General features: G+C 39.2%; 1 protein-coding gene across 7 annotated transcripts in view; it reads left to right on the forward strand.

Annotated features, from left to right (window-relative positions):
- Usp3 (ubiquitin specific peptidase 3) overlaps window positions 1-16,894 on the forward strand; it is a 77,178-nt gene that overhangs the window by 35,740 nt on the left and 24,544 nt on the right. For all 7 annotated transcript variants that reach the window (XM_075965428.1, XM_075965434.1, XM_075965433.1 and 4 more), the window contains 4 exons: window positions 8,746-8,829; window positions 11,115-11,196; window positions 12,791-12,873; window positions 14,826-14,939. In XM_075965428.1, coding sequence (XP_075821543.1) covers window positions 8,746-8,829; window positions 11,115-11,196; window positions 12,791-12,873; window positions 14,826-14,939 — 363 coding nt within the window. The remainder of the gene's footprint in view (window positions 1-8,745; window positions 8,830-11,114; window positions 11,197-12,790; window positions 12,874-14,825; window positions 14,940-16,894) is intronic.

Below are 16,894 nucleotides of genomic sequence, written 5' to 3' on the forward strand. Positions count from 1 at the left end.
TCAATGTGAGTTCGAGACCAACCTGGTCTATAAGAGCTAGTTCCAGGACAGGCTCCAAAACCACAGAGAAAAAACCTTGTCTCGAAAAACAAAAAACCAACCAACCAAACAAACAAACAAAAAAGATAGTCTGTTAACAAGTAGAGCTCACATTTACTTGAAGAGTCACTGAAAACCGCTAAGGAAAAGATCACGTGAGTATATATATGATAGCTTAACAATTGGTTTAGGGATACAGACAGTCTGTGGCTTCTGGAAATGTTAAGATTTTCTGAATTTTGATTTCCTTGTGCTGTCCTAGTTTCTCCTATCACAAGTCACGGAGAACCCAGGAGAGGGGCTTTCTGGTGCATTTCAGCTAAGCTCTGTGTAGCACTTGCATCTTCATGTGCTGGAGTATGCACACGTGCAATTTTGTTCTTGGGCCAGGGAAGATAATAAATCAAGATTATTTAAATCAAGAAGTAGGAGGCTGGAGAGGAATAAAGGAAGAAAACCAACATTGCCAGGTGGTGGCGGTGGTGGTGCATGCCTTTAATCCCAGCACTTGGGAGGCAGAGGCAGAGGCAGGGGGAAATCTCTGAGTTCAAGGCCAGCATGGTGTACAGAGTAAGTTCCAGGACAGCCAGGGCTACACTGAAAAGCACCCCTCCCCCCCCAAAAAAAGGAGACGGAAAACCAACATTTATTGATGCTCCCTTTGCCTTCAGTGTAGTGTCGTAAAAATCAAATACATAAAAATTATATCCTAATAAGTTTTCTTACTAGTGACATTAAGAGTGTTGAGATGCAGGGCAGTTGTAAATACTTAAAAAAAATTTCTCTCTCTCTCTGTGTGTGTGTGTGTGTGTGTGTGTGTGTGTGTGTTTTGCCTGCATGTATGTTTATACATTGCATGTGATATCTTGGGGTAACTCTAACCAAGCAAGTAAAAGTCTTGTATGACAAAAACCTTAAGACACTGAAGAAAGAAATTGGAGAAGATATCAGAAGATGGAAAGCTCTCCCATTCTTGTTGATCAGTAAAGTTAATATAGTTAAAATGGTCATCCTACAAAACACAATATACATATTCAGTACAATCCCCATCAAATTCCAACATAGTTCTTCATACATTTTGAAAGGACACTCTTCAACTTCATATGGAAACACAAAAAACCCAAGATAACTAAAACAATTTTGAATAATATAAGAACTGCTGGAGGTCTCACCATCCCCGATTTTAAGTTGTTCTACTGAACTATATTAATAAAAACAGCACGGTATTGGTACAAAAACAGACATATTGATCAATGGACTCTAATTGAAAACCCAGTCATAAATACCTGTGGGCACCTGATTTTTTTTTTTTTTAATAAAGAAGCCCGAAATAAAAACTGGGAAACAAAGCATCTTTAACAAATGATGCTGGTCAAACTGGATGGCTGCATGTAGAAGAATTTAAATAGAATCATACTTGTCACCCTGCACAAAACTCAAGCCCAAGTCGATCAAAGACCTCAACATAAAACCAGATACTCTGAGCCTGAAAGAGGAGAAAGTGGGAAATAGCCTTGAGCTCATTGGAAGACTTTCTGAATAGAACCCTATTAGCACAGGCACTAAGACCAACAATTAACAAATGGGACCTCATGAAACTGATCAATTTTCTCCATGGAACAGGATACCGTCATTCAGACAAAGCAGCAAACTACAGAATGGGAAAAGACTTTTAACAGCTACACATCTGATAAGGCTAAAATCAAAAATATATTAAGAACTCAAAATACTAGATATCAAGAAAATATAATATGATTTAAAAATAGGGTACAGATCTAAATAGAATTCTCAAAAGAGGAAACTCAAAACAGCTGAGAAACACTTAAAAATGTTCAACATTCTTAGTCATCAGGGAAATGCGAACCAAAACTACTGTGAGATTATATATTTTACACCTATCAGAATAGCTAAAATCACTATCAAAAGTGACAGCTCATGCCAGTGAAGATATTGAGGATTGGGAAAACTCTTCCTTTGCTGGTAGGAGTGCAAACTTGCACAGTTACTTTGGAAATCAGTATGGGAATCTATCTCAAGATCCAGCTATACCACTCTTGGGCAAATATACTTGAAGGTTGTTTTATCCTAACACAGGGACACTTGTTTGGCCGTGTTTACTGCAGCTTCATTCATAATAGCCAGAAATTGGAATCACTGTCCCTCAACAGAATTGATAAAAAAAATGTTGTATACCTACACAGTGAAGTACTAGTCATCTGTTAAATCATGAAATTCACAGGCATATGGAATGCAGAAAGAAGAAATAGGAGGAGAAATCTAGGCAAGAGAAGGAGGAGTGAGAAAAGGAGAAGGAGAGGAGAATGCAAGGGGCTAGCCACACAGTAAGAAGGAAAGAAAGATACATAGAATAAAAAAAGCTGGTGCTGGAGAGATGGCTCAGAGGTTAAGAGCACAGCCTGCTCTTCTAAAGGTTCTGAGTTCAATTCTCAGCAACCGAAATCTGGTGCCCTCTTCTGGTCTGCAAGCATACATGGAGGCAGAGTACTGTATATTAATAAATAATAAATAAAACCTTAAATAAAAAAAGGCAAAAAATCAGAGGTAAAACTTAAAGAGAAACAGGATACTTAGTTAGAAAAGCTGATTAGAAACAACCCAAGCTAAAGCCAGGTATTCATAAGTAAGAATAAGTCTCCGTATGTAAATTTGGGAGCTGGGTGATAGGCACCCAAAGAGTAAAAACAAACCAAACCAAAACAAAAGCCAACTACACTCTTCCTAAGCAAAATAAATAGGATAGTTATGGCTATACTGGGGTGAGGAGGCTTGTAAATGAAAATTTAGTTTCCTCCAATGGGCAGACTACTCTTAATGGCAGACTGCATGCCCAGCAGTGGATGCCAATAGAAAATGCACTCAACAGCGTCTTTGGAGGGTCCTTTTCTCACAGTGTTGTGTTGGAGTTTTTCATTTTTGTTTTTTTAAAAAATACTTCTTAATATATGTGTGTGTGTATATATATCTCCATCCTTTTTTCCCCTACACGTCTTTCGCATATGAATTAAATGGCTTCCAGTTTAGTGTTTTCTGTGATTCCAGACTGTGCAAATGTGGCCTCTGAGTTCTGTGCTCTCCTTTGAGCTCTTTTCCTTTTGTTTGTTCTGTTGATTCCAATGTCATAGGTTTTGCTTTATTATATTTTATTATTCTTCAGAAATCTGTTTTCTACTGAAAGGGAGAAAGGAAGCGGATCTAATGGGAGGGGCGGTGGAAAAGAACTGGAAGCTATAGAGGGGGGGGAAACATTCATAATATGTGAGAAGAAAATCTATTTTATTTATTTTCTTTTCCCCTCTGAGACAGGGTTTTTCTGTAGTTTTGGAGCCTGCCCTGGAGCTAGCTCTTGTAGACCAGGCTGGACTCGAACTCACAGAGATCCACTGCCTCTGCCTCCCAAGTGCTGGAATTAAAGGCGTGCGCCACCACCGCCCGGCCTGAAAATCTATTTTCAATTAAAGGGGAAGTAGAGTCAGAGTCAGCAGGATGGCTCAATGGGTAAGGGTCCTTACTACCAAGGCTGGCACCTGAGTTTGATCCCAACGACTTACATGGTGGGAAGAGAGAGTCTGTTTGCCTGTTGTTCAACTATATGGGTGTCACATACATTCATACAGAAACACAGTAAATGAGTAAGTGAAAGTCAAATAAAAAAATTAACTTGTAGAGTCATACTATTTCATATATTATTAAAATAAGGGGGTGCCAAGTTTTTTCTCTTAATTGCATTTATATTGATGGGAAAACTGACTCATGAGAGCAGTTGATTTTATTTAGATTTGAAATTTTTTAACTTAGATACATCTGTTCAAGTAATTCATGAACTCTCGTAATAACTTGTATTATCTCAAATGGCATACTGCAAACTAAAACTCACCTCAGTGTATCTGCATGAACATAGTCACCCTTCACATTTTTCTCAAGTTCTGCAAGTTTACACAATGCTGATACAGTTAAAGCCTATGCTTTATTATTAGTATTGTGTCTTGATGTGTAGCTTAGGCGGGCCTCCAAATCATGTTTCTCCTGCTTTAGCCTCTTGATGTGGGTGGGTGTCAACATTCCTTGTCTGACTGACATCAGGATAAGCCTTGGTAAACTCTTCCACAACTCAAACAGCCAATGTTGGCAGAAAATATGTGGTCATTAACTCAATATCTTCTATTTATTTTGATAATTCTGTAAACTGTGATGAGTCACATTTGTGTATTTATCCTAAACACTTTTAATCACTGCCACCATGATATACAGGTGATTCGAGATCACAGATATTTGCGGTAATTATATCATGTTTTAAAAAGGGAAACAGTATTAAGAAATCCAGATTTCTGATAGAACATTGTCTTGATAGAAAGTTTTCTTATCTATCTGAAAGTGACAATCGTGAAAACAAATCTTAAAATGTTGATAGCATGATTTTGATTTGTCTCTCTTTGAAATGCTGGGACCACAGAGAGGCACTGCACTGCTAGGCTAAGAGCTCTCACCTGAGATCATTTTTTTGTTAAGGTTGCTGATAAATGAAGGTATTTTTATGTAAAATTGTGCATAATATGAGACACAGCACACCCAAGTATCAACTGAGTAGTACCTCTTACCCTGCATCCATCCATCCATCCATCCATCCATCCATCCATCATCCATCCATCCATGTATCCATCCATCATCCATCCATCCATCCATCCATCCATCCATCCATCCATCCATCCATCCATGGCTATGTAACCCTGACTGGGCTGACCTGGAACTCAGTATGTAGATCATGCTGGTCTCGTTCTGATCAAGGGCTGGAATTAAAGATATACACCACTAATGCCCAGCCTCAGTACCTCTTACTGTTTTTTTTTTTTTAAAATAAAGATTTATGTATTCTGTATACAGTGTTCTGCCTGCCTGCATACATGCATGTCAGAAAAAGGCACCAGATCTCATTATAGGTACCTCGGAGGCACCAAGTGGTTGCTGGGAATTGAACTCAGGACCTCTGTAAGAATTGCCAGTACTCTTAACCTCTGAGCCATCTCTCTAGTCCCTCTTTCTGGTTTTTAATAATAACTTTATTTTTTGAAATTATACTCTTATCTATCATGTTCTGCATTTCCCTTTTCTCCCTCCAACTTGTCCCGTGCAGTCTCTTTGTTTTCTCTCAAATTCATGGCCTCTTTTTCTTTAATTGTTACATACATACATATGTGCATATGTATGTGTATTCCTAAATACATAAATATGGATTGCTAAGTATGTATATGATCTCAGGGCTTATCTCTTGGTATTGGATAACTAATTGGTGCTCCACGCCTCTGAAAATCATCTTAATTTCTGAAGTCATTGGTTGAGGCTAATTTCTTCAGTTATTTATTTTTTACCTAAGGGCAACTTTTTATGTTAAAATCCATTTTCTGAAAAATTCCTATTTGTGTAATTTATTATTTCAAAAAGTTTTTTTAAAATATTTATTTATTTATTATGTATACAATAGTCTATCTGTATGTATGTCTGCAGGCCAGAAGAGGGCACCAGACCTCATTACAGATGGTTGTGAGCCATCATGTGGTTGCTGGGGATTGAACTCATGACCTTTGGAAGAGCAGGCAATGCTCTTAACCACTGAGCCATCTCTCCAGCCCCCCCTCCTTTTTTTTTTTAGGCAGGGTTTCTCTGTGTAACATCCCTGGCTGTCCTAGAATTTGCTCTGTAGACCAGGCTGACTTGAACTCACAGAGATCCACCTATCTCTACCTTCCAAATGCTGGGATTAAAGGCGTGCGCCACCACTGCCTGGCTCAAGAAGTTTTTTATACATTTTATGTTTTTTTTCATTGTAATTACTGTTCTTTACTTTGTGATAAGCCACCTTTAATATATTTATTTTTCTTCTAATCTCTACTTGATTTATGTCTCAATAGTATATCTTTATCTGAATATTAAAATTCCCCCCATTCTGAAAAAATTTTTAAGTAGGCTTAGCATAGTGACATACACCTTTAATCCAGCACTTGGGAGGTAGAGGCAGGTAGAGCTCTTGAGTTCAAGGCCAGCTTGGTCTACAAAGCTGTTACTAGGACAGCCAAGGCTACACAGAGAATCCCTGTTTTGAAAAAACAAATTTCTCCCCATTCTTTTTGTGTGTTTAGTGTATGCATAAATGCACACATATCTATGATTGAGCTTGCCTCTGTGTGCATCAGTATTAGGAGTCCTCCTTTGTTGCTCTTCATCTTAGTTTTTTGAACTTAGAGCTTGCTGTACCTGGCCTAGGGGAGCCCTCAATATTCTCTTATCTCTGCCCACCCCTCTCAGTCCACAGTACTGGGATCATAGTCTCATGCTACCATGCAATTTTTTTTGTTTGTTTTTGGTTTTTGAGACAGGGTTTCTCCGTGGCTTTGGAGCCTGTCCTGGAACTAGCTCTTGTAGACTAGGCTGGCCTCGAACTCACAGAGATCCGCCTACCTTTGCCTTCTGAGTGCTGGGTTTAAAGGCGTTCGCCACCACCGCCTGGACTACCATGCTATTTTTATGCAGATGCTGTCCATGAACTCAGGGTCTCACACTTGAACAGCAAATTTCCACAGCCCCTCCATTCTTAATCTTGGAAAAGATTATATTTGATATTTCAGTTTGCTTATCAATCATAATTTACTTAGGTATTCCTGTAACTGGTGCTATCTGCACAACATGCTGCTGTAAACATATTACATTTCTCCATTGTTTCCTTGGAATGTCAGACTCTGTTGGCATGATGGTGATGTTCTGTGTAAGGCTAGAAATGATGCAAGCACTTGGCATGTACACTGTCATTTCCTCCATTCTAAGGATGAAATCAAAATACAGTTCAACAGACTGAAGCTGTGGCTAATAGGGAAAGGTCTGACACTGCATCAGTTGTTAAGTTAAACACACTAATGAAACTTTGTGAAAGTGAGTCCAGTTCTGTTGGTGTTTAGCCACGTTAGCACAGCTCCGTCTACAATTTAGCAGAGTGCCTCATTCAGAGAGAGGAAGCAACTTGACCAACTTGAACCAGGCTGGCTAAGAACAAGGCAAGATTATAAAACTGTATATTTCAATATGTAAAAATATTACTTTAACCAATGTCATTTTATATCCTAGGCTGAATCCTTGTCATAACAAAAACCATACTTTAAAAAGCAAACCAGTTATTTAATTTGAAACCATTTGTTTCTTTGAACAAAGCAATAACCTTCAGGAAGCAGTTAGAGGCTTACTTCTCAATTACATGTGGTAGCATCTTGTGATCTGAAGATGCTCTTAGACCGAATCTCCTAGTGAATGTTGGCAATTGGAGTGATTTTTGTTTTGAACACTTTTGTGTTGTTTTATCTAAAAGATAAGCATTCATTTATGGAAACATGAAATAAAAATGTAATTCATTCTTCAGGGAAGCTTAATGTTCACTGAGGTACCAAGTGCTTGAAGCACAGATTTTCAAAGATAAGGTCACCTTAATACATATTCTGAGAAGAGGAGTAATTAAACCTTTTCTTTTTGTAGTCATCTTGAGTCTAGAAAGAATGATAGTCCCAGGGTGTGAAAGTTTGCTCTGAGTGTGGGAAAGTTAGGAATTGACCCTGAGAACTTGTAGGCTGTCTTAGAGAAATCCTGATTGACAAGTGTGGGTGGTCAGTTTGTGAGGGTGTGTGCTCAGTAATCTTTACACACATGCACTTAAGTTTTCACTGCTTTGAATAGCTGCCATGCCATATGCTTGTGTGTAATTGTTTTCTTAAATTATTTTCCCATCACTTCCCTTTCTTGCCAATTAATTTCATATATATGAGACATATTTTGGGATTCTGTTAGATGACCTACTTTTTTATTAATTGTTAAGCTTTCAAAATTTTGTTTGTTTAGAATGCTATTTTCATTATTTTTTGGTGCTTAATAAGTGGTTTTATACAAAGCTGCATATTAAAAACAAAGCAAAAAATTAAAAAAAACCCTATAGTCTTAGTCTACAAGTAGTTTTTGTTAAAACTGACCTCCAGGAAAAAACTAAATGCTAATGCTCAAGTCTAAGTTTATTCTATGTAATTCCTTGTATTATTTACTTTCTGACTTGAGGCCACATAAACTATCCATTTTTAAAAATACCGTAAACAATTTTTCTTGAGTCCTTATCACTGTACTGAAAGATTCAGGTTAGGACTGGAAGATCTTTCCAATTCATCAGAATTCTTTTTCTAGTAGTTAAGTGTTTAATATGATTTTTTAAGTTTTTATCTGCAGATATCCCTACAGGTTGATTACCTTTTCTCTACTTTTCACTTTGGTTTTTCCTCCCCCAAATTCCTCATTAATTTGGGTTGAGAGGTATCATTGTAAGCTGTGAGGTTTAATGCTACCAGGGGAAAATGGACACTTCTTGTTTCCCTTTCTTTTTAGCTCCACTAACAAAAAATGTAGCCCACGAAACAGCTTATTTCAAAAGAAGCACTGTAGAGCTTTTTAAATAAAAACGTAAAAAATATGCTAGTGTTCATTGCCTACGTGGCTTTAAGTGAAGGCTCTTAAAAACATTCCATGTGGAATCCAAATCCTTGTTAAGTTAGCTCGGCACAGTGGTCTGCAGAGCCTGTGACTGCTGGTAGCAGTCAGGCATCTCAGTGCTTGCTCCTGCGCTTCCCTCAAGCTTCTTACACACATTGATTAGTATTTTCTTTGCAGTTATCGCTGTGACGATTTTGTGGTCAATGACACCAAGCTGGGCCTGGTGCAGAAAGTGAGAGAACACTTACAGAACTTGGAAAAGTGAGTAGTGGGTCCTGGAAAGGGGAGGGACCACTCGGTTACCAGCTTGATATATGAATGCAGTTGAAATGTTGATAAACAAAGCCTTGGGTTTATATTTCTGAAACTCTGCCCATATTTCATTCAGTACTTTCCGTAAACCATATCCAAGGTCCAAGAGCCTGTCTTTAAATTACTACCCACAAAGCTACAAGCTATTCAGTTCACTCACAAGAAAGAATTTGGTGGTTGCAAGGAAGATGCATGAAAGGACATTAAGATAATTGTAGAAATATTCGGCATTAAAAAGTTTATGGTTAATATACTGAAGATCTGCTTTGAAAAACAGATTTCAGTATTTAAAGAGAAGTTAGGTTCGAGTGTCTTGAGTGTGCACTACACAAATAAACCACAACATAGCACCTCAATTTCTTCTTCTTCTTGGTAGAAAAGTACATAGAACTTGAAATTACAAAGAGCTTTGTGACCTAAGGAAATATAAGAATTTATTTGAAAACTTGTCTTGCTGTAGCCAAATTGCTTATTCAGATAAAACTCCCAGGACCCAGAACTGAAATGATAAATAGAAATCCGCATAGCAATGCCTTTGAAGCTGCAGGATATGACAGCCGACTCAAATGAAACCTGGGTGGCTCCTCACAGTCACCCACATTGTCATGTCCATCTGATTTATTTTGGCAGTTGGTGTACTAAAAGTATTGTGAAAACATATCAGCTGAGTGTAAACTAGTAGAATATTTCAGAATAATAAAGGAAAAAAATATCTTCTGTTTCAACACTATATAGTGTCTTTTTTAACTAAAGTTACATATATTTCACTGCAGAATAGATTATAAAGATGAAAGGGAAGAATTAAAATAGTTAATATTTTGGGTCTAGGTAGTTGTGTCAACTTTTGACTACTTACTTTTTCAAAGTGCGTTTAATTCTTTTCATTGGAGGTGAGCAGCATGGGCCATGTGTGACAAGAAACAGAAGCCCCGAGAAGCCTCTAAGTCACTGAGAAATGACTTTCAATTTTAATTAAGTTTAAATAGCTATGTATAGCGAGGAGTGATCATTCTGTTGGAGAGTTTAGTTCTAGCGCAGTGGTTCTCACCTGCCTCATGCTGTGCCCCTTTAATACACTTCCTCATGTTGTGGGGACCCCACCATAAAATTATTTTAATTGCTACTTCATAACTAATTTTACTACTGTTATGAATCTTAATGTAAATATCTGATATATGACCCCTCTGAAAGGGTTGTTGAACCCTGAAAGGGATTGTGACCCACAGGTTAAGAACCACTAGTCTAGAGGATTCTACTATTTGAGAATAACAGTATAAAATATATTTTAAAATGTATTTTCAAAAGCCAAATGCTTTATTCAGGTAGTTTAAGCCTGAAAGATATTAGTCATGTTTACTAAGTAGCATGTTTTGTGTCATTTCCAGAACAGGTAAAAGAATAGTTTAATATCTTGTCACCAAGGGCTCACAAGTGCTTGAAGCAACTGATACCAGACCTATGTTCCAAAGACATGAAGTTATGGAAAGAAAAACAAGTGTATCTTTGATAATTCAAATTTTAGAAAAGAATTGGCAGACTTAAAGCCTGGACTGTTGAGTGGTAATTTTTATTCCTTCAGATAGTTCTCTTGGTAACTTTAAGGCGATACTGTGAGGATGGGAGTAACTCTGAATTTTAAAGATTTTCCTAGTGTAGTATAAGGATTTATTTTGAAATGTCCTTTGCCATATAACTAAATCAGATGAGTTAGGTTATCCATGCCTGTGTCCTTGTGCTGCTTCATGCCTCACAGCGGACAGAAGGCAGTCCACTGAGGCAAACTGAAGTTCAACATCTTTTCCAGATCAAGAAAGAAAGAAAAAAGAAAGAAAGAAACAGCATATTGTTTGAGAAAAGCTGTTAAGTTTCCTATCCATTGTGTAAGATCAGGGTTTTCCTTTTGTCACGAGCAACAGATCTTCTGAATTTTGAAGCTTCATAGTCTCTTGTCAGGAAGGAACGCATATCTTACAGACCATAACTCCTAACCATTGTTGGGAGTAGCATCGGCTCTCCCCGTGCTGTGGAGGAGCAGTGGAGATTTCCAGGGAGTGAAAAGTCTCAGATCACTTCAGATACTAGTGGGCCTGACTGGTCGGTCACTTGATGGCCTCACAAAGCAGCTAGGCTGGACTCTACCTTAGATGTTGAGGGCAATTCGGGTTTATCCTTTAGCTTGCTGCATATCATGTATTCATTAGTGTCTTTTTAACTGTTTGTTTATATCTTAATAGCTCAGCTTTTACAGCTGACAGGCATAGAAAAAGAAAATTATTGGAAAACTCATCACTAAACAGCAAGTTATTAAAAGTAAATGTAAGTATTGAAAAATTGTTCCTATGCAAGAATTAAGGTCTAATCACTGTTAGAGCTCTAACAACTGTGCTTTGACCTGTTATAGATTTTTATTAATGTGTCTTGAAGTGTTTTGCAAAAATGGTTGCCACTTATAAAACACCCCTCCCCTCCTTTGGAGGTGGTCTATGTAGCCCTGGCTATCCTAGAACTCTATGTAGGCAAGGCTGGCCTCACTTAGAGATTTGCCTGTCTCTGCTTCCCCAGTGTTGGGATTAAAGGTGTTTACCACTCTGCAAGCAGTTCAAGTTTTTTTTTTTTGTTTGTTTGAGATAGGGTTTCACTACCTAGTCCTGGCCAGCCTGGAACTTTCTAGACCAGGCTGGCCTTGAACTAAAATACCAGCTTGCCTTTGCCTCTGAGTGCTGGGATTAAAGGCGTGGCTCATCACACCCTGCACATCCTGTCCAAGCAGTTCACTCTTAGTCCTTATTCAGGCACCTTCTGTGATGCTGAAAGCCTGCTTCCTTCTGGTAATGTTCCTGTTTTAGGGTTCCTATTGTCCTGATGAAACACCATGACCAAAGCAACTACAGGAGGAAAGGGTTTGTTCTGCTTACACTTCCACATCACAGTTCATCATGGAAGGAAGTCAGGGCAGGACCCTGGAGACAGGAGCTGATGCAGAGGCCATGGAGGGTGCTGTTTACTGGCTTGCTCAGCTGCTTTCTTATAGAAACCAGGACACATGCCCTTGGCCTTCCGCATCAATCACCAATTAAGAAAATGCCCTATAGGCTTATCTACAGTCTTTGATGACTCTAGCTTGTGTTACGTTGACATAAAACTCTTTTGAGTACAGTTCCCTAGATTCTATTGGTCTGAACTTTTTTTTTTGGTAGGGTTTTTGTTTGTTTGCCTCAGGGCTTCATTAATGTAATTTCACCATGGAAGTATTCATCCTCATTTTAGAAACCACTCAGATTAACAGAGTCACTATATATTTAATGACCCAGCAGTATTTTTGCCTTGCATTTAACCCTTTGCTGTCAATGGACCAATGTCTAAAGTTTTAAATGGCAAAGGTGCTGTCTTAGCCATCTGAATTACAGGCAGAGATGTTTGGGTTGGACTGGAGGATTTACCTCCTGGTATTCATATATCTTGGAGGCATCTGTAGAACTGCAGAGAACCAAGCCTCTGTCTTTAAGAATTTCAGGTTGTGTTTTATGGTTCATACTCATTGCTAGGAACACATCTGTCACTTGAGTATGCTTTTCAGTTAAAAGTTGGGGTTTGCATGTTTGTGATTTTCAATTTATATTTTTAGTAGGATCTTGTAAATAAATGTATCAACTTAAAATGTATTTCCCCGTTTTCTTGCATCTGTGGTACTTGTTGATGCGTATTTTCTGAGAAACAGATACTAAAACACCCATGACCTCACATTACCTAGAGAGGCTGTCTGGAGGTACTCACTGGGCAGAAGAGGGAAAGGAGTGCTTTCAGATAGGCATGGCACTAGAGTTTCAAGCAGAGACCTTGGCTTAGTGTTGGTGTTTGAAACAGTGAACCATCCTCGGCAGTGCTTATGGCTTCTTCTTCCATGTTACAGGGAAGTGCAACTGCCATCTGTGCCACAGGCCTCCGGAATTTGGGCAACACATGTTTCATGAATGCTATCCTTCAGTCACTCAGGTAATGAATGCTACAGTCAGAAGTTTACATATTTGACACTACAGACCAAGTGTTCAGAGACTGTCTTCTGCCTCAAACACTACTTCCTGTGCTTTTTTTCCCCTCATCAGTAAAATTGAGAAAATGGTTCCTACTTCACACAGTAGGAGGGAAGAGTAAATAATGTTATCTGTCTAAATGCCTTCAAGCATTTTTTTTTGTTAGAAAATCATGGTTAGCTCTTATTTCTGTTTGATTTTTGAAAGACTACAGGAGGGATCAGGACACGTCTGTTTGAAAGATGAGATAGAAACTATTTTAGGCCATGTGTACATGTTTCTCTCCTATTTTATTCCCCTCAACTATTTCCTAGCTTTTTTTTAAAAATAGGTTTTAAACATGTAAAACTCAAGGCAGATGTTAATGGCAGATACATACCATCTCAGCCACTCAGGAAGCTAAGGCAAGGGAGATTGCCAGCTCAAGCCTGGATAACATAGTCAAACTCCGGTTAGAGAAGGAAAAGACAAGTTTAAAACAAAAAAAAAAAAAAAACTTAGTTGAAAATATAAAACTTCCCTGGCTGAGGGATGTATCTGGCCAATAAATAGGCTTGTAATCTGTAGACCCTAGGCTGCAGGGAACCTGGTTCAGAGCTTCTTTCAGCCACTAGTTAAGTCTTCATGAGTACATCACAGAAAGTGGCCAATAGGGCTGATCTCAGTGGAAGAAACTGCTTTAAAATTTTACACTTTTAGACTTTAATGAGGCGACAAGGGGAAGTCAGTTATCTTCCCAGTCAGAGCAGAGCCACACTGAATCTTAGAGGTTTGTCTTCCCTCTCACCTGTTTTCCTCAGAGAAATTAGTTACTGCTAATGTTTCCTTATGATTATACAGCACATCTAAATAATGAGATTGTTTCCATGGTTTGTTTTCTCTGGTGGAATTGTTGGACTAGATGTCCAAACATCAGGGAGGAGTTGCTCTAGACACTACTCACACAGCCTCAATTGATGCAAAAGCAAGAGGATTTTTATTCTGTCATGACAGGGCCCTTCAGGTTCGGGATATGAAGGACCCCTGATAGCTGTTACAGCCCATCTTTTAAAGCAAAAAGCCACAGACACAAGGGGGGAACCTGTAGGTTGTTTTCCAACTTACTGGATTGGCGTATTCATAGGGTTACTAGTAGTGATTGGTCTATTCCATGGCAGGAGAATAGGAGAATAGCTGCGTGGTCAGGTGATAAGGGAGAGCATCTGTGGTCCATCCTGACCTTGGTCCAGTGACTAAATCAATACATCAGGAACTGAGTCAACATCTGTGGGTTGTCTTTGCCTCAATTCCCAGAATGGAGTTATGTTTGAAGATTATTCACAAGGACACAGGAGGACGAGCAGTCCAGCATGTTTGTGTGTGTGTGGGGGGGGCTACTGTCCGGTTTCCAAGAGAGAGTGAGTGTAAGGTTTTAGAAAAATGTCTTAGGGTTGAGGGGCTTAGAAATGCATTTAGAGTCTTTCAGAATTATTTTATTGAATACCTGGAAACAAGCACCCTGAAAGAGAGAAGTGGAAGATGGGGGGTGTAGCTCAGTTGATAGGGAGCACCCCAAGCAGACACCAGGCCATGGCAGTTCCCCAGCAAACATACTGGGTGTGCTGGTGCATGCCTGAAAAGAGTGAAGAAGAAGGAATGAAGAGGGAGGAGAGGGGAAGGAGGAAGGGACAAGGGATTTTTAAAGGGAAGTTTACTTTTGAGTCATTTGTTCATTCCCATGGAGTTGCACATCTGCTATTTCTTAGAGGGAGGGGCAGCAGTGAAACTCGGTGAACTAGAACTGCCCCAGTGCTGTATAATGAGGCACGTGAAAGATTAGATTTTGAAAATTCTTGTGTAGATTTTGTAGAACCTTTTTTTAACCATCCTTTAAATTTTTTTTAAAATAATTTTCTTCACTTCCCTTTAAAATAGTAACATTGAGCAGTTCTGCTGTTATTTCAAAGAGCTGCCTGCTGTGGAATTACGGAATGGGAAAACAGCAGGAAGGCGAACATACCACACCCGGAGCCAAGGGGACAACAACGTGTGAGTTATCAGAAATGTCCTTTCTGGCTTTGAGCCGCAAACATGAATTTCTCGGGTGATTTTTAGATTATTTGAGCTAATGAGTAGATTTTATAAAGCTCTTCTAATATTATGTTAATCTAGCTCATAATCTTGTTTCCTTACATTTCTGCTTATAACGGGAAACATAGCTAGTGCTGCACTCGAGCCTTTGCAGACATCAATAAGTATTGCAAGTCCATCTTAATCTTTGGATCCGTTACTGATATGTTAGTTAAGCCTGTTTGGGATGATAAAATTAATAGCCAATTTGAGTTAATCTGGAGGGGTTAAAAACAGAAGTGGTTATCAAGGACCATTTTATACGTAGATTCACTGCAGCTTTGCCCATCTGGGGTTCAGAAGATCTGCTATGTTACACTAGTAGAATAGTGTATCTTTTCCATACCATTACTGAATAAGATATACCTTACCCATGTGTGTAGTGTTTTTCCTGCCAGCCTGTTTCACTCCCACACACACCTCTTTCCTACTAATTTTGAAAGGCCATTTATGAGGCACTGCCCTGCCTCAAAGAGAGAGGGAAGGAAAAGGAGAGAGAGATAATGTTAGAATATTGTGTAATGCAGATAGAGCCCCATCATAGAGAAGGGGTCATATAGTGTGTAAAGGGAGCTTCCTTTGGTGACAACATATAGGATGAATAGGAAAGTGCCTGCACTTAGGGGACTTGCGTTGTGTCAAAGGAAACAGCAGGGGAATAAAGGGGAATACATGTATGCAGAAGTTAAGAGAAGCACTAACAGTGCCCGGTGTATTGGTGTTATTTAAAATTTGTCTGGCTGATTAAGTCAAAAAGAGAATTTACTGAAGACCTGTTGGTGAGTCTGCATTACTGGATGTTTTGAAAATCAGGTCAAAGCTAGCACCACAGCCACAGTCATGCACAGAACTGCCCTCTAAGAACATTGCAGCTCTTGCTCCTGCCCCTGGATTTGGGGTGGTGCTTGTTACTTCTGCCACCTCCAAAGAGGATTTGGTGCTGTCTCTTCTTTTTTGTGTCACCTAACTCCTGCTTCAAATGTGCAGAACCCAGGCCATGTACTTTGCTCCAGCTGCAAGGAGGGCTAAGAGGGCACCTTCCGGCTGTTCCAGTGTCTCTTGGGAGGTAGGCCAGTGTATATGGTTTGCTGTCAGAGAAACCTTCAGTCAAGTACCCAGGAGTGGTTGACTATACTGCCAGATCTAGTAGCTGTATTCAGAGTTTATCAGTTTAACTACTTGCACAGAAGAATCAGAATTAGCTGTAACTTATGTATCTATGGTTTTTATTTCTCATGTAAATTTAGGAGATTATCTGTCAAGAACTATTTTGCGAAGTCATTAGGCTCCTTCTTATTCAGGGGAGTGGCTTTTGTCCACATAGTCCCAGATAGTGGGGAACTCCTATTACGAATGTATCCTAGCTATGGGGAAAAGGAGGGGTTGCTAAGGACTACTCTTTTTCCTGAGGAAACTCCCCCAGAAGTGGCACACTCCCAGGTTTTTATTCTTGGAGTTCATCTGATTAATTAAAAAAAGTGAAGAATGGCTATGGGGGGAGAGCTAGGAGAACACGGAGTAGTAGGACCTGGAGCAGCTTTGCACATAGTCACTGTGAAGTGACCAGAAGATGCCCAGTAAGAAGTTCCTGTCAGAAATGGGAAAACCTGAATAAAAAGTCATAAAGGCCGGGCATGGTGGGCACACCTTTAATCCCATCAGAAGCAGAGGTGTTTGAGTCTGAGGGCAGCCTTGACTACGTAGCAAATCCAAGATAGCCAGGAGTACATAGTGAGATCCTGACACATACACCAAAAATCGTCAAAGTCTCTTCTAGATTTGGGTTTAAGGGTCAGTGTGTAGAGTTAAAGCCTCAAGTCTTATGACCACGTGTACTGTCTGAGGCAGAGATGAATGAGTCCAATCTGGAAGGC

This window comes from Microtus pennsylvanicus, chromosome 3 (genome assembly GCF_037038515.1).
Source record: "Microtus pennsylvanicus isolate mMicPen1 chromosome 3, mMicPen1.hap1, whole genome shotgun sequence".
Classification (NCBI taxonomy): domain Eukaryota; kingdom Metazoa; phylum Chordata; class Mammalia; order Rodentia; family Cricetidae; genus Microtus; species Microtus pennsylvanicus.